Genomic DNA, 18635 nt, shown 5'->3' with positions numbered 1-18635 from the left:
GTACCAGACTTTGCATATCTGTGCATTGTTGAGGGATATTTGGGTTGTTTCCAACTTTTATTTTTCCTTTTCCCCCCCACTTATTTATTTTTTTTAATTGAAGGATAATTGCTTTACATAATTTTGTGGGTTTTTTTCATACATCAACAAGAATCAACCACAGGCACACCCAAGTTTTTTAAAACTTTTTGACCTTGCCTTGCAGCATGTGGGATCTTAGCATCTGGATCAAGGGTCAGACCCACATCTCCTGCATTGGAAGCACAGAGTCTTCACCACTGGACAGCCAGGGAAGTCCCATGGTTCTAGTTTTTAATGCTGATTAAAGCTATTAAAAATTTGCTTGTAAGTTTTGGAGTAGATATCTTCATTTTTATTGGTTGAATACCTACAAGTGGGATTCCTGAGGTATATGGTAAGTGTGCATGTAATTTTATAGGAAACTTCCAAACTGTTTTCCAAAGTGGCTGTACCATTCACATCAGCAATGTGTCATCACTGCAGTTGCTCTGCATCCTTGTCAGTAATAGATGTTGTCAGGACTTTGGATGTGGGCTGAGCTATAAAAGTAAACATTCTGCTAGCCACATGTACTGGGTTGAATAGTATTCTCTTCAAATTCAAATTCACCTGGAACCTCAGAATAGGACCTGCTTTGGAAAGCAGCTGTAACTTTTTTTTTTTTGGCAGCTGTTAACTAGTTAATTTTTTTAGTGTTTTATTTATTTAAAAATTTTTTTAAAAATTTGTATTAGAGTATAGTTGATTTACAACCCGGATTCGATCCCTGAGTCAGGAAGATCCCCTGGAGAAGGGAATGGTTACCCACTCCAGTATTCTGGCCTGGAGAATTCCATGGGCAGAGGAGCCTAGCAAGCTACAGTCCATGGGGTCACAAAGAGTTGGACATGACTGAGCACTGAGATGGCTGGATGGCATCACCGACTTGATGGACATGAGTTTGAGTGAACTCCAGGAATTGGTGATGGACAGGGAGGCCTGGCGTGCTGTGATTCATGGGGTTGCAAAGAGTTGGACACGACTGAGAGACTGAACTGAACTGAACTAAACTGAGCATTGAGCAGCAGCACAGTTGATTTACAGTGTGTTAGGTTCAGGTGTACAGCAAAAGAATAAGTTATACATGTACGTATATCCACTCTTCTTTAGATTCTTTTCCTATATAGGGCGTTACAGTATTGGGTAGAGTCTGTGCTATAGGAGGTCCTTATTAGTTATCTATTTTATAATAGATGACCTATGGTGACCATAGGTTTGTTTTCTACATCTGCGACTCTATTTCTGTTTGGCAAGTAAGTTCATGTCTATAATTTTTTTAGATTTCACATATAAGTGATATCATATGATACTTGTCTTTCTCAGTTAGCCTAGTTAAATTTAGATAAGGTCTTATTGGGTTAAAGTGGGCCTTCATTCTGGTGACTGGTGCCCTCATAACAAGGCCACGTGAAGACATAGAGACTTACAGAGGAAAACAGCACGTGACGATGGGGTGAGTGAGTGGAGCTGAGTTGCATCAGACCCAGGAATGCCAGAAACACTGGAAGCTGGAAGAGACAAGGCAGTATTCTTACTTGGAGCCTCTGGAGGAGGGTGGCCCTGCCAACATCTGGACTTCAGACTTCAGGCTTCCAAAGTTGTGAGAGAATACATTTCTGTTGACCTAAGCCACCCAGGTGGTGGTGGTTTGTTTGAAAAAATAATATACTATGAATACAATGTGCAAAATCTGGTAATGCAAAGAAGTTTACAAGGTTATATTTGACTTCCATAAATCTTTCTAAGGGTTCAGTTCAGTTCAGTCGCTCAGTCGTGTCCGACTCTCCGCAACCCCATGAATCACAGCACGCCAGGCCTCCCTGTCCATCACCAACTCCCGGAGTTCACTCAAACTCATGTCCACAGAGTCGGTGATGCCATCCAGCCATCTCATTCTCTGTCGTCCCTTTCTCCTCCCGCCCCCAATCCCTCCCAGTATCAGAGTCTTTTCCAGTGAGTCAACTCGTCGCATGAGGTGGCCAAAGTATTGGAGTTTCAGCTTTAGCATCAGTCCTTCCAATGAACACCCAGGATTGATCTCCTTTAGAATGGACTGGTTGGATCTCCTTGCAGTCCAAGGGACTCTCAAGAGTCTTCTCCAACACCACAGTTCAAAAGCATCAATTCTTCAGCGATCAGCTTTCTTCACAGTCCAACTCTCACATCCATACATGACCACTGGAAAAACCATAGCCTTGACTAGATGGACGTTTGTTGGCAAAGTAATGTCTCTGCTTTTTAATATACTATCAAGGTTGGTCATAACTTTCCTTCCAAGGAGTAAGCATCTTTTAATTTCATGGCTGCAATGCATACTAAATGTGTGGAAATACAGTCCTATTAGGTACAGATACAGCATTAGCAGCCTAAATTACTAATAAGCATAAAGATACTTGGACTAAATCTTTAAATAGTCTATATTTAACTTTTCATTCATTGGGTTGTACTTCTGCTGAGTACAGTGAAATACTACTATTTATCAAGTGAAAAGTCATCTCTAGAGACAGGGGATAATCAGGAATTAGGGCTAAGTCAGGAATTTGGGATTAACAGACACATTACTATATATAAAATGGGCTTCCCTGGTAGCTCAGCTGGTAAAGAATCCGTCTGCAATGCAGGAGACCCCAGTTCAATTCCTAGCTTGGGAAGATCCCCTGGAGAAGGGAAAGGCTACCCACCCAAGTATTCTCACCTGGAGAATTCCATGGACTGTATAGTCCATGGAGTCACAAAGAGTCAGACATGACTAAGTGACTTTCACTTACCTGTATATAAAATACATAAACAACAAGGTCCTACTGTATATCACAGGGAACTATATTCAGTATCTTTTAATAACCTACAATGGAAGAGAGTCTGAAAAAGTGTGTGTATATATATATATATATATATATATATATATATAGAACTGAATCACTTTGCTGTACACCTGAAACATTGTAAATCAGCTATACTTAAATTTAAAAAATAGTTAAGGTCAGCCCAGAACCAGAATCCTTGTTGTTGTTGAGTCACCAAGTCGTATCCTACTTTTTGTGACTCCATGGACTGCAGCATGCCAGTCTTCCCTGTCCATCCCCATCTCCCAGAGTTTGGCCAAGAGAAGCCTTATGATTCTTAATCTATGACTGTTCAATATGTGAGACTCATATTTTGCAAAATGTTCTATAAAGGTTTAAGAGATAGACTTTGTTTTAATTTATTGTTGTGATGAAGTATATTACAATCCTAAAGATTTTTAAAATTTCTGTAAAATAATTTGCTCATTCACCCTACCATGGGGTAAACACTAGTTTTGAAAAGAAAACTACTATTGCAGAACCAGTCTTGGCTATTTCATTAAAAAAAAATCCTATTTTAGTTTTAACTCAAACCTCTTCTAGCTCCTCAGAAAGAAAATAATTCTGCTCTCAAACCCTTATTAGTCTTCTTTAGATAGGTAGAGGAATGCCCATCTGTACCCCAAAACCCATGAAAGAAGCTGATTCTTCTGTTATACCATTATGCAGAAAAATGTTACTAGCTCAGTGATGATATACATATTAATTCAATAATATAAAACAAAGGAATAGCAACAGTCAACCAGTTTGTGGTTTAGGCCAGGGGTCCCCAACCTCCGGGATCAAATGCCTGATGATCTGAGGTGGAGCTGATATAATCTTAATAGAAATAAAGTGCACAATAAATGTAACATCCCTAAACCATCCCCACCCCACCCTGAATTCATGGAAAAATTGTCTTCCACGAAACCTGTCCCTGGTGCCAAAAGAGCTGGGGATCGTTAGGTGACCATAGTTGGCTGAGTAGTTATAGCAATTGGACAGAACTCAAGGCCACAGACAGGGCAGAAGGGCTGGTACAGATGTGGAAGCGGGAATTCCATGTTTTTACAATCATTCCTCTATCTCTGCTATGTAAGCCAGATTTTTTCCCTATTAGCAACATGAGTTATATCATGAGCCTGCCAGTTGACTCTAGATGTCATTACATGGAGATCTGGGCAGTGTCTCTGGCACTCGCTGGGCCCCTCATGACTCATTTTTCATGCTGTGCACTGTGGTTAACAGCTGCACCATGCCTGTGTCACAGAGGTGACTTGTGAATACAATCTTTTCTTCATAAAAAGTTTGCAGAGCCAAGCAGTGCCATCTGAACAGAGTCCAACAATATTCAGCGATCCATGTAAAAGACAAGCCGGTTTTCACTATTCTGCTCTCTGATCAGCATATGCTGTTCTCTAAATGTTTTGGGAGAACACAGGGTTGGTCTACTCTGGGGGGACAAAGACTTATAATATTGGGCCACCCTGTTCCAAGTTGGGGCAATTTCAAAGGACAGGGCTTTGGGAACTTGGAACAACCTGTACAGCTTCATTGCAACTGAATCTGGCCAAACACAGACATCAGTCCCCCTTTCAATCCCCATCCCACGTGTAGAAAACCATAAACTCAAGTTATTACAAATAAAAGACCGTGGAAGAGTGCCCAGATCCCCCTGTGGGTGGTATGACGTTGTGGGAAGGGAGCCATTGGGATAGGGACTGTCCCTCTATGAGAAGTTGAGAGAAGGAGAAAAAACAATGACCAAAATGTTTGCCTTGTTTAATTAACTCTCAGTAAGGCTCTCTATTCATTACAGTTCTGGTGTACCAGGGAAGTGAGCTCCAGGGGACACAGAACTACTGGTTCTGCTCTCCATTTTAACCACTAATTAGATGTTTACATTTAAGTTGCAACAACCAGCAGATATTGTTGCCCATCGCAGGGTGGTCAGAATTAGGTTTGGGAATTGTGTAGATGGACAAATTCTTTCAGGGGAGCTGGAAGTCACTGCTATAATTTATGATAAATATAGCTGGGATCATATTGGCAAACTGTGTACCTGTCTGCACTCCCTCCCGCCTAAAAATACCATACATTACAAAACAAAACAAGACAAAAAACACTAGAACATTAATTCATTTCAGAATGGGAATAGAAGAAACAGGATCAAGAAAGAGGAGTCAGATCCAAAGTTCAATCCTGCATATTTAAAAACAAAGCTAGGAGCAGAATCTGGTGCCTGGCATAGCTATTCAGCTTCGCAGCCTGTGCAAATTACCCCGATTCTGAACCTGGCTTGGTGTAATATGCGCATTCTCAGGCGCCACACTATTGCAGATCCCTCAGAGACCTGACCTTGCAAAAACCGGGACAGTAAAATTAAATTATTTTAAATTAGATTTTGCACCATTGATCTTCTGGGGTTCTCGGGTGTTCCTCGGAGCAAAGTCCAGAGTTTGGTGCTACCCATTTGTGATCAGAAAACATAAGAAAACTGGAGATGAAAAATCGGGTAAGAGAATAGTAGCTTTTAACGAAAACAGTGTCGGAACACATCAACCACTACTGGGGGTAGCGCGCTATGACCTCTCTGCATCACTGACCACAGCGTAACTGTCCGCCTAAAAGGCACAATGCAGAATGGTTCTGTGACCCGGCAGAGGAGGCCTTAGCGAGCCCTGGGGCGCCTTCTCCTTCCTGCCCCTGGAGCCTCCAGGCTGGGTCCACGTCGCCCCTCACTCCCCTGGCTCCCGCCGGATCCACCCTTCAAATCCCGCCGTGCCCGCCCCACCGATTGACAGGCGGGGCAGCCACTCCCAGGAGCCCGGCTTTCTCTCTGTCCCGTAGCCAATGGGAGTCAGGAGGCGGGGCCTGCGGCCGGTAGGCGGTGCTGGTCAGGTGCAGTGCTGGTCAGGTGCTCTGCGTTGAGTTGGCGAGCAGGTGAGCGGCTGTGGGTTTGGGGGGCACCCCTTGCTCCCGCCGCCTCCTGGCTGTTGCCCCGGGTCTGCGGGAGGGATCCCTTTCCAGGCCTTCCCTCCCATTGCCCCAGGCCGGTGCGGACTGAGCGGATCGCCGCGAGGGTAAGAGTCGGGGGAAGTGGGAGGCTGGCCTCCCCGGGACCCACCTGCCTCTTTAGGGACCCCCAGACTATCCTCCCTCCCGTTTCCACTGCACACTTGTACAGAACCCACGTTAGGGCATCTTCTGGCCTCGGTGGGCGGGCTGGAGTTCTACAAATTGGGAATGTACCCTACGCCGAGATCCTTCCCGGAGCTAGGATGAAATCCCGGTGAAAACGATGGGGAGACGCATCACCCTCCTCCTGACGTCTGTTCGCTCTACATACACCTACTCATCCTTCACTTTCTCTCCTCTCCTTTCGTGGCGCCCCTTTCCTCTAGATTTCCAAGGCTGTCTGTGGGGGAAGGGCTGGAGGGGCGAGGAATTGGAAAGCAGCCCAGTGAAATCTGGACCCAGAACGAGGGATTCCACAGCGCCATGAAGCACTTTGTGTTGGAAAAGAAAGAAACCAGATTTCTCCCATCCCCACCCCCGCTTCCCTGTTTGTTGCTTTATGTCATCGATGTGATAATGTTGGTTCCTCTTACCAAACATTCCTAAGCTTGAGGCAATGGTTAGCCTTTGTTTATTTGCGTTTGTCCCAGGAAAGCAGTTCGGTCCTGCTTATTACAGTTGCTGAATTAATTGACTAAAATAGAGGAGAAATCAGATGTTTCATGTAGTTGATTCATTTTTTAGCTTTAAATTATATTTGGTTCATAGTATCCTTTCTTGTGTTAAGAAAGTGAAGAAAAGAGGAAGAGGAAGAACCACCATTCTTAGCCAGAAATGTTAGTAAATATTTTTGCAGTTCCTTATTGGAACTGATTATTCATGTTCCTTCCAGAACTGGGAAGTTTCTTGTCATTTGAGGAATAGTTTTTTAAATTTAATTTTTGAGCCATTGTCTGGAGATCAGTACCTACAACAATTTCAGTTTAAGTAATGTTATGTTATGCTGAAATCATGGTTAAAAAAAAAAAAAAACACACAGAAGCAGAATTCTTGCCCCTGATAGCAAAGCAGGCATGCCAAGCAGTTTTTATTTACCAGCACTTATAAAATAGGAGGGCAAGACAGGTTCTTTTTCTGAGGTTTAAAAATGTCTTCAGCATATTCAAATTAGGAAGATGTCAAAAACAGAATTCAAGAGATTTCTTGGCACAAAATATAGTTAGATCCAGGTTTGGTGGGCTTATAAATAACTTCATGCAAGAATGAAGAGCAGAGGGAAAGAACAAAAGATCCTTACTGGATTTGCAAACCCAATGAGAACTGACAAAATTTACATATGTATTGTTTTTCATATTATCTCTTATTAGCTTTCTTGAATAGAATAAAAGCTTTTTAGAAATAGAGGCAGGTGAACAACAATTACAACCACTTTGATCCCAAGAGATTTATTTAATCCTGGGAAGTGCCTGTTCTACACACACCACTGATAAGATTAAATGTTGATGAATTTTAACATTAGGAAAAATGAAAGTGAAAGTCACTTAGTCTTGTCTGACTCTTTGTGACCCCATGGACTATAGCCCACCAGGCTCCTTTGTCCATGGAATTCTCCAGGCAAGAATACTGGAGTGGGTTGCCATTTCCTTCTCCAGGGAATATTCCCAACCCAGGGATCGAACCCAGGTTTCTCGCATTGCAGGCAGTCTCTGCCAACTGAGCCACCAGGGAAGCCACTAACATTAGGAAGGTCAACATCAAATTTCAGATTTACACTTCTGTTATACTTAGTTCAGAACCTAATCTTTTTATTTAAAGAAGACTATGCTTTGACTGAGGGCAGAAGGAGAAGAGGGCGTCAGAGGATGAGATGGCTAGATGGCATCACTGATGTGATAGGCATGAACGAGGGCAAACTTCGGGACATGGTGAGAGACAGAGCTGCCTGGTGTGCTGCAGTCCACGCAGTCTCAAAGAGTCAGACATGACTGGGCGGCCAAACAACAACAACATGCTTTGATTATTTGGAGAAGGAAATGGCACCCCACTCCAGTATTCTTGCTTGGGAAATTCCAGGAACAGAGGAGCCTGGCAGGCTGCAGTTCATAATGTTGCATAGAGTCAGACATGACTGAAGCAATTTAGCATACATGCATGCTTTGATTATTAATACATGAATGTTGATTACGTTTCACAAATATATTAGAATGTCACAGTTTTTACGTCACTTAAAGACACCAAGTTAATCTTTTACTATGATGGACCAAACATAAGGCCTTGCCAATGAAACATGGAGGTTTACATATGTATTTTTAAAAATATTATTTTTGAATTTGCTAGTGCTAATTCCTACAGCCTGTCTAACACTAATGATGAATGTGTCCACAGGTATTTCAGTTCAGTTCAGTTCAGTTGCTCAGTTGTGTCTGACTCTTTGTGACCCCATGGACTGCAGCATGCCAGGCCTCCCTGTCTATCACCAGTTCCCAGAATATTTGGACATATATAAATGTCCATGAGCAGGAGCCAGAAGTCTGAGTCAACCTGAAAATGTTTCTGAAAAGTTGTATGCAAATTATTTCATCTTTTAAAATGATATTTGGGGAGATCATTCACATAATTTCTTTGAGGAAATGTTTTGGTAAGTTCTTAGAAACTAAAACAAGTTCTAAAGTGTGAATATATTTCGTAGCTTTGTTATAGAGAGCCCCATGTTTCTTGTTTAAGATGAAATTCTGCAACATAAACCTTCCAGGCTGTGATGTATACTATAACTGGGGTTACTTATCACCGTCATTCTCCATTTTGGGTAAAGTATGCAAAACAAAATTATTGCCATTAACTTCTATATTTTTCTTATACAGATCATCTTACACTGAAGCAATCAAGTAGTTTGAAAATGACTTCAAAACTTCTCCGGGTGTCCTTCATGCTTGCTGCATTAACATTTTCATTTACATTTTCTCTCCAATCAGACCAGCCAAAGGTTCTGCTAGTTTCATTTGATGGATTCCGTTGGGATTATTTATATAGAGTTCCAACACCCCATTTTCATTATATTATGAAATACGGTGTCCAGGTGCAGCAAGTTAATAATATTTTTATTACAAAGACCTACCCTAACCATTATACTTTGGTCACTGGCCTCTTTGCTGAGAATCATGGTATCGTGGCAAATGACATGTATGACCCTATTCTGAATAAATCTTTCTCCTTGGATGACATGGATATTTATGATTCTGAGTTTTGGGAAGAAGCAACGCCGATATGGATCACAAATCAGAGGGCAGGACACACGAGTGGTGCAGCCATGTGGCCTGGAACAGATGTCAAAATACATGGAAGCTTTCCCACTCACTACATGCCTTACAATGACTCCGTTTCATTTGAAGAGAGAGTTGCCAAAATTATTGAATGGTTTACATCAAAAGAGCCCATCAATCTTGGTCTTCTTTATTGGGAGGAACCTGATGATATGGGACACCAGTTGGGACCAGACAGTCCGCTCATGGGGCCTGTCATTTCAGATATTGACCACAAGTTAGGATATCTCATACAAATGCTAAAAAAGGCAAACTTGTGGAATGTTCTGAACCTAATCATCACAAGTGACCATGGAATGACGCAGTGTTCCCAGGAGAGGATCATAGAGCTTGACCAATATCTGGATAGAGAGCACTACACCCTCATTGACCAATCGCCAGTGGCCGCCATCTTGCCCAGCAAAGGTCAGCCTGAACTGAGTGGTAATCTGGGGTGGGGTGTGGACGTACCCAGTGTGACTGAGTGGGGGATTTTTGTTTCTGTCTTTCAAGTGTGCTTGTCTTTGTTCATGGTAATATTCTTGGATTTAATCCTTAGTCTCTGAAAAGACAAAGTCTCTTCCCTCAGAGTCTGATTTTTGACTTTTTTCTACAGTATTGAAACTGATGCTCTCTTTGTATTTTTATGGGAGTGGCATTTAACCATTTTGGAGTCATTGGATATGATGAAAAGCTACAGCCTTCACTCACAGAGAAATAGAGATGGGAAGATACACACAAAATGTACATGGAGTTACAGTGATTTTTATGGAAGCCTTCAGAGGATCCTTAATTAGGATCTGCTTAATAGGGAAGCAGTGGGGTAGAGGAAAGAGAGAGTTTTGCTCCTGCTGAGACTTAGTTTTCTTACCTATAAGCAAGGGAAATAATAACAGTACCTCAAACTTAAAAAAAAAAATATTGTTTTTATTTTTGGATGTTCTGGGTCTTTATTGCTGTGTGGGCCTTTCTCTAGTTGTGGTGTGAGGGCTTCTCACTGCAGTAGCTTCTCTTATTGCAAAGCACAGCCTTCAGGGCCTTAAACTTTTTACAAACCTCATCTCAAAGCCTCATACCAATCTGTCATTCATTATTTCTGTTTTAAAGGTAGATTCTGTTTTGAGTTTTAAACAAACTCAAAATATTTTTTAACATCCCCAAAAAGAATTTGAAAGAGAATGGATACCTGTATATGTATAACTGAAATCACTTTGTTGTACAACTGAAAAGAACCCAACATTGTTAATCAACTACACTCCAATATAAAATTAAAAGACTTTTTTTTTTCTAAAGTTTTACATCCCCAGGGTTGCAAAGAGTTGAGCATGACTGAAGCAGCTTAGCACACTCATGCACACACAGACGTGTATTTAAGTCTTTGGAGATTAGAGATTTTTGGTTCAATAAAATGTCTTCTCTGAAGGTGAATTTATTTTAAGAGATGATTATTTCTCAGTTTCCCCCATGGGGAACGGGGGTGGGCAGGGGGTTCTAAATTGTCTGGTAAGACTTCATTACCTTGAACTTGCTGACTGGCTACATCAGTAGGATGTCTGCATTGACTGACCTCTGTTGCCAAGGTTGCTTCTTGGCTGTAGCGGTGATAGTCTTGTTTTGACTGCTTCTCCTCATCCTTCTGTTTTAGGCAAATTTGATGAAGTCTATGAAGCACTAGCTCAAGCTCATCCTAATCTGACTGTTTACAAAAAGGAAGAGATTCCAGAAAGATGGCATTACAAACACAACAGTCGAATTCAGCCCATTCTCGCAGTGGCTGACAATGGCTGGCATATTTTACGGAATAAGTCAGATGACTTTCTGTGTGAGTATGTTACAGCCCATTCTGCATCGTATGCTAAAGTGGAGGCCAACTGGGAGTTGTTTCTTATGTATTCAACTTTCTGTTTACCAATCGAATAACTAGCTAGTGTCATATATTAATAGCTAAATAAAGATCCAATAAATATCCCAATAAAGATTTACTGGGACTTTAAAATGAGGTAACCTCCTAAAAGTGAAACATTTACTTCTCTTGAAGTCATCAGACCAAAAATAAGCACCGTGCCCTATACTGCCAATTGTAATCATATGTTCCTGAGAAAAAGCTGAGTTTTGTAAATTGAATCATTTTCTGCATCTGTTTCATACTCTGGTTTCATAAAAGTGTCATCTCTATTTTTCTCTGCAGTTATCAGCTTTCTAGTTTCTTTTGCCCTCTGGCTCTACAAAATATAGGCCAGCTTTGCCTTACACCTTGGGAACGTTTCTAAAAAGAAGTGCGTATTGGAATGGATAAAAGTATATCGAGATATATTTTCCTAATGAATACCTAGTGGTATAATTCTGGAGGTATTTTCATTATATAAATTTAGAAGATGATGGAAATCCTATTTAAAATTCAAGCATACAAAATAAAGAGCTTTCTGCCATCCATAATAGAGGCTTCCCTGGTGGCTCAGATGGTAAAGAATTTGTCTGCAATGCAGGAGACCCAGGTTCGATCCCTGGGTTGGAAAGATCTCCTGGAGGAGAGCATGGCAACCCACTCCAGTATTCTTGCCTGGAGAATTCCATGAACAGAGGAGCCATCCAAAACATGTAGTTTTCCCTTTTCATACAGCTTTTAACAAGTTAGTCAAATGGAAGTCATCCACAGGATGTAACTCATCTTTATTGTGCCTGTCATTTGCATATTTGCTCTCAAACTGCCCGCCCACCTTTACCCTGATCTGCTCTGTATCAGCAGTGACAGAGCCCTACAGACTAAATTTCCCAAGCTACTTTGTAAACTGGTTTCTGGTTCCATTTGGCCAGTATAGAACCTTGGCAGGAGTTTGGGAGGCAGGAGTTTGGCAGAAGCCAGGGTCTGTCCCCCATTCTGTCTGCCCCAGCCTATGACTTCATGTCCACTGTGATCCCAGCTCTGGACAACCTCCCTGTCTGTGGCCTCAGCTCCTACTGAGTAGTCCTGCCTTTGGGGCTCTGGTGATCCCACCTCTTCCTTCTGTCTCTCCAGCTCTGGGGCCCATTGAGGTTCCCACTGGGGACTATTCGCACTGGTCTGCTCATGGGGTAACCTTGCCATCTCATCTTTACTTCTGAGCTTCAGCGCTAGCCCTCATCTGAAATTCCCTCCCTTAAACTACCTAGCATGGGATCGGCTTCCCTGGCTGATAGAGACATTAACACGCAATATCATTCAATTCACTGGGGGTTGTTTCCATTGTTACTGAATGTTGAAGGAAGTATCTGGTGCCAACACTGACTAGAAATGCTTTTTTGGGCACTGATCCTTGATACATTTGAGACATTAAAAAAATGTCCCTTTAGGTAGAATTGGGTTCCCATAATGTTTATTAATGAAGAGAAAAGCAGTTACCTGGCAATGGCATTTGTAGAGCATAAATGAGTCATACTGGCAGATGTATACATGGTGGGTTCAGATCCTTAAAACAGGTTTTACATATGGATAATAATCTGTAAACCAATATTTAATCAGGCTGCTGCTGCTGCTGCTAAGTCACTTCAGTCATGTCCGACTCTGTGACCCTATAGACGGCAGCCCACCAGGCTCCCCCGTCCCTGGGATTCTCCAGGCAAGAACACTGGAGCGGGTTGCCATTTCCTTCTCCAATGTGTGAAAGTGAAAAGTGAAAGTGAAGTCACTCAGTCGTGTCCGACCCTTAGTGACCCCACGGACTACAGCCAACCAGGCTCCTCCATCCATGGGATTTTCTAGGCAAGAACACTGGAGTGGCTTGCCATTGCCTTCTCCATTTAATCAGGCTAGGAGAGCTGTATTAAGAAATTTTTTAAAAATAATTTCTTTGGCCATGAGAATAGTTGCCAACTTTATATGTTCAGGCTTTCATGTATTGTGCAGGTGACTCTTATGTGAGAGGAGTTGCTCAGAAAAGAACTGCTGTCTCTGAAGAGACAGAATTACAATTAACAATTAACATGTCAGTGGCTCTCTTGAAACTTTGGTTCAGTGAACTACAGTTACATAATAGATGGTCACTCCTATTTTGAATCTAAAACCTTAGTGATGCTCCTATTTATGTTACATTATGTTGACATAATTATTTTTTCAAAAAAATAATTAAGTACTGGCCAGTACAGTCCTTCTCAGCCTGAGGTCTAGAAGAGAATTCAGCCCTAATGTCCAAAAGCATCGGTTCTCAAAACGTGTTCCCTGGACCAGCATCATCCAAATCTCCTGGGAACTCATTAGAAATGCAGATTCTTGGGCCCAACCTAGATCTGCTAAACTGGGAACTGAGAGGGTAGAGCCCAGAGATCTGTGTTTTTACCTGCACCCATCCTCCCTACACCAGAGTCTCATACACGGTCAAGTTTGAGAACCACTGCCCTTAGGCATCCATTATTAAATACTGTCTGCTGGATCAAGCATTTATGGTAGGGGCTACCACTAGGAAGGGCTTCCCGGGTGGCTCAGTGGTAAGGAATCTGCCTGCCTGCAATGCTGGAGACCAAGGTTCAATTCCTGGGTTGGGAAGATCCCCTGGAAAAGGAAATGACAACCCACTTCACTATTCTTGCCTGGAGAATTCCATGGACAGAGGAGCCTGGTGGGCTACGGTCCATGGAGTTACAAATATTTGGACATGACTGAGTGACTGAGCATGCATTCATCACTAGGGAAAAAAAGTCCCTCTTCATGGGAAAGGTTTTCTAAGCCATAATGAGTTAACTTCAAGTCTGATTTTCTAGTAAGAAGTGTGATAGGATTTACTTTGCCTTCATGATTAGAATCTAGATCCAGCTTTTCACAGATAGGAGCCCAGCAATCATCCAATTACAAATTATATAATGGCACATTTCCCAATGTTACTGTTGATTAATTAAGTAGAGTAGCACAGCCCCAGTCAGATGATTCCTAGTGATTCATAAATCCAGCATTATTTCCACTTGAATACGAAATTCAAAAGAATCATAGCACTAAAAATGACTCCTTTAGATGGATTTTGCCAGGCAGATTTGGAATTACTCTGGGAAGATGACTCTCAGTGGAATTGATTTAGGATTTTTTTTTTTTTTTTTTTTGCAATTCTGTGTTCCCATTGCACATTTCCTGGGAGCAAACACAAGCAGTAGAGGCCGATTTGCCGGTCATTCTCACCACCTTTAAAATAAAGCCTTTCAGTTCTCTTTGGTTGCCATTTTATTGGCGGTAGAACCCTGATATTATGCTAGACCACATGCTTTTAAAAGGCAGCTTTTATTATGCAGGGGTTTTCATCCTTCAATTTTGTATCTTCTTCTGACTTACCAAGACTCCGAAAGTTTTTAACTTTTTTTGTAGCCGTACTAAAGCATACAGTGCTAAGCTGGATCCTGATCTGAAACACTAAGACAAGATTTTACCCACAAGTCCTGATGTTTATTTTTTTGACTGTTGTTCAGTTGCTATGTTGTGTTCAGCTCTTTGTGACCCCGTGGATTGCAGCACACCAGGCTTCCCTCTTCTTCACTATCTCCCAGAGTTTGCTCAAACTCATGTCCATTGAGTTGGTGATGCCATTCAACCATCTGGTCCTCTGTCACCCTCTCCTCCCGCCCTCAATCTTTCCCAGCATCAGGGTCTTTTCTAATGAGTCAACTGATAAATTATGAATTTATTGGCTTCATGACTAAGGGGAACCTTTATCCCTTTATCTTTAGAACAGTGATTGGAACATAGTAGGTACCTAACAAGTAATTGCTGAAAATTAGTTTACCTGCCAACAAAAAAAATCACTTTTGTGTTCCCCCAACTTGGCTCAGGGAAGTTTACCCTTCTTCCTGTGGCCTGTGGGAAAGATTTGTGATCACCAGACTTTTCATTTCCTGAAGTGAATCGTGACGTTGACCATAGCAGAGATGATGGGTAAAGGATTCTTTTATTTAAAAGTCAAATTAGATAAAATTTGCATGTAAGTCCAGCATTCGATGATACAGTTATTTCCATTTCAATACCATCTGGCTGGCTAACTTGTTCATGCATTTTATCTTCACAGTAGGCAACCACGGGTACGACAATGCATTAGCAGAAATGCATCCCATTTTCTTAGCCCACGGTCCTGCCTTCCGAAAGAATTTCACAAAAGCAGCCATGAACTCTACGGATCTGTACCCCCTGCTCTGCCACCTGCTCAACATCACTGCCCTGCCTCACGATGGATCACTCAGCCACGTTCAGGATCTGCTCAGGTCACCGATTCTAAGAGCAAGTCCTAATACCCAGACCCCTCCTCTCCTCCATGGTGGTGTGAAACCAAGAGAAAATGAACAAGAGGAGTCATATGCTCATTTCATTGGGGTCTCTCTCGGCAGCGTTATAGTTATTGTGTTCTTAATAGTTCTCATCAAACATTTAATTCGAAGTCAAATACCAGCCTTACCAGATTTTCAGGCTGAAATATCTCAACCATTATTACAAGCCTAATGCTTCTGTGATGTGAAGATGGCATAGTTATGTCAGTGTTTAAAGGTTTCAAATTCTAGGGAACTAGCTTCAGACATTTGCACAGACCATTAAGCAGTTATGTATATATACAGGGGCATGTATACACACACACACACACACACATGGACCAAAATACACTGACCTGCAGAGGATGAAAGATGGGGAAGTATATTTCCATTGTTCTCTCTGGCTTCCGGTAGATAAGATCCTGCTTTATTTGGACTTGGCACATACAATGTATATATTTAGCAACTTTGCACTATTTGAAGTACCTTACATATTGCACTTTACTCTCCTAATGGTACTTTTATGTGAAATGCACTTTATTGACAATTATGTCTTATAATTCAGTAGAAAAAGACAAATTTTGCACCTGTGTCCCAGAATACCTGTTATTCTTTGTTCTAATGGAATGAAATTTCTAATAATTCCTGAACAATGTAGAAATATACCCCTTACATCGGGAGAACGGGAAGAAAGTGAAAACTGTTGAAAATGAAATGTGATGACCTTTGAACGTTGGATTTCAGAGAGATGTGTTTCCAAAGCAGGGTACATCTATGAACACTCCTTGTCATATTTTTTTTCCATCTGACATGGGTTTTCATCTTATTTCCCCCCAAAAAACAGAGATCCAGATGCTGCTGGATTCATTCTAGGCATATCATTTCCATCATGACATTCTTTATCGCTATTTCCTGATGTAGTCATTTCACTCTGATTTTGACAATAAAGACACCATGAATATACATTGCTGCCTCTCAAGTCTAGCACTGGCCTAGAAGGGTAGAAGGGATCAGACATCATCTCAGCAATGTTTTCTCTTGCTCTGTAATTGTTTCCTTGAAAAATAAATTACTATTAATTGTGTTAAAAATCAGATTAGATCAAAGAGTGTTTTGTTTCTGGTAACCTGTAGTAACGGAGCCTTTAGACTTGAGCATTTGAAGGTCCAGAATTGCAAGAGAGCACAAAATATATTGGGAAAATTGTCGGCCACACAATCCTTGAAAAGAACTGTGTGGAGCTTGGGGGAAATAATTAGGAGTTTAGGGGAAAAAAAATTGGCAGGACCAGTGTTTGCAATGTACCCAGGACAGCGCTAAAGGGTGCCTGGTGGCAAAATTTAGTGAGACAATATCTAGAGGTAATAAGTATTGAAATAAGAGAAGTTGAGATTATAGCCTTGTTTCCTTGAAATATTTGAATATCCACTCACAGATGCTCAGTGGAATCAAAGATGAATCCAGGTTCACAAATAGACATTACTCCTCAGTAGGACTTTTCGTTCACAAAAGACTGTCTCCTGAGTAGGGTTTTTCACCTGCTTGGTCATCTCAGCTCCTTATTCCCACGATGGAAAGCCGTGCTTTTGGTCTCTTAAATAGTCTGGTTGGGGAGAGGGTGGTATTACCGGTGGTTTCTTAGGGGAAAGAGGAAGCCGCCAAAAGAATAGCTTTCCTTGAAGAAAACAGAAACCAGCTTATAGACATGTGGCCCATAGATAATGCTGTGATTTTCTGTATATTTTATGTACCCACTGGCAAAGTAGTAGTAAAACGGCAAAAGTATTCAAGAAAGAAACTATAAATTTGAGGTAAAGAACAAAAGTGGCAGAGTGAAAAATATAATTAAAGTGCTTCCTAAAATCAGGTGAATGATTTTTAAATGATGATGCAAATAAAGACTGTTAGCACCTAATTCTTAATACAACCTCTTAATGGGATAGAATGAAATCACTGGAAATGTATCAGTGGTATAGATTAAGAAGCTGAGACATGAGATGGTAGATAGCAAACTCCTCAGGAGGTCTGAACTCTGGATTAGACATTTTAGAATATGTGACTTATTCATATTGGCTTGCTTTATAGCAATGAACTTATCTGTGTGATTTGAGATGCCAAATCTAATGACCTTAAGATGAAACTGGTCTATTTAAAAGCAGTTACTATTCAAGTGCAATCTGTGTATGTAAATTAATTGTTGTGTTAAATTCATTTTAGAGGGTGCTATGATGACGTTAGTGGTAAGAAGACAGTAAATTCTGTAATGCTGATGAAATCATTAAAAATCTGAAGATTTGATTATTGAATGGTTCTTTTATTTACAGATACTTATTTTCCTGTAAAATAGCAGCTGGAGAGTTTACCTGAAAGAAAATAAAATTTTTAACTTTGCTGGGAAAACCTTGTCTCTTATCATGTTTTGACAGTTTTGTTGTTTTTCTGGTTTTACCTGCATGTCTCTCTGGCCAAACTTTTGTGTACAGTCAACACAAATTAGGACACAGAAATAAAATGGAGACCGGCTAATCTTCCTGACTGTAAGTAAAAACTTTTAAAAGGTCAAAAGAATGGAATCCCCCCCATCACAACACTGACATATTTTGTCTCCACCTTCTATCAACTGTTTTGAAGTTCATTAATTGATACCATTTTTCCTGTTCAGGGTATGTTTTGTAATTTCTTCTGCCTTTGCCACCTGCCATTTAAATTGAAAACTGCTTCGCAAAATGCTTTCTGACATCTTAATTAGAATTGATCCTATTATTAGTTTCAGATTCTTGCAAGAACCTAGTTATAGAAAATCTATTGTTGCTGTTCTTCAGTTGCTAAGTCGCATCTGACTCTGTGATCCCATGGACTGCAGCACACCTGTCCTGTGTCCTTCCCTATCTCCTGGAGTTTGCTCAAACTTATGTCCATTGAGTCAGCGATGCCATCTAGCCATCTCATCCCCTCTCCTCCTGCCCTCATTCTTTCCCAGCATCAGGGTCTTTTCCAGTGAGCTGGCTCTTCGCATCAGATGACCAAAGTATTGGAGCTTTGGTTTCAGCATCAGTCCCTCCAATGAATATTCAGGGTTGATTTCCTTTGGGACTGACTAGTTTGATTTCTGTGCTGCCCAAGGGACTTTCAAGAATCTTGTCCAGCACCACAATTCACAAACATAAATTCTCTAGCATCC

General features: G+C 41.2%; 1 protein-coding gene across 1 annotated transcript; it reads left to right on the top strand.

Moving 5' to 3' along the window:
• Nucleotides 1–5776: 5776 nt before the first annotated feature.
• On the top strand, nucleotides 5777–17878 carry ENPP5 (ectonucleotide pyrophosphatase/phosphodiesterase family member 5). Its single transcript, XM_055406710.2, has 4 exons — nucleotides 5777–5965; nucleotides 8762–9625; nucleotides 10845–11021; nucleotides 15220–17878. Exons 2-4 carry the CDS (start codon nucleotides 8797–8799, stop codon nucleotides 15645–15647), a joined length of 1434 nt encoding a protein of 477 aa, XP_055262685.2. The 5' UTR covers nucleotides 5777–5965; nucleotides 8762–8796; the 3' UTR covers nucleotides 15648–17878.
• The last annotated feature ends 757 nt before the right edge of the window (nucleotides 17879–18635 follow it).

The sequence above is a fragment of the Moschus berezovskii genome, chromosome 23 (assembly GCF_049115385.1).
Source record: "Moschus berezovskii isolate FMDL1 chromosome 23, NW_MosBer_1.0, whole genome shotgun sequence".
Classification (NCBI taxonomy): domain Eukaryota; kingdom Metazoa; phylum Chordata; class Mammalia; order Artiodactyla; family Moschidae; genus Moschus; species Moschus berezovskii.
This window is presented reverse-complemented; position numbering and strand designations above follow the sequence as displayed.

Excerpts from the sequence above, each read along its gene's own strand:
- ENPP5 (XM_055406710.2), top strand. The coding sequence starts at position 8,797 with ATGACTTCAAAACTTCTCCGGGTGTCCTTCATGCTTGCTGCATTAACA. Across the intron at positions 9,626-10,844 it reads CGCCATCTTGCCCAGCAAAG|GCAAATTTGATGAAGTCTAT; the intron begins GTCAGCCTGAAC and ends CTTCTGTTTTAG. Across the intron at positions 11,022-15,219 it reads TAAGTCAGATGACTTTCTGT|TAGGCAACCACGGGTACGAC; the intron begins GTGAGTATGTTA and ends TTATCTTCACAG.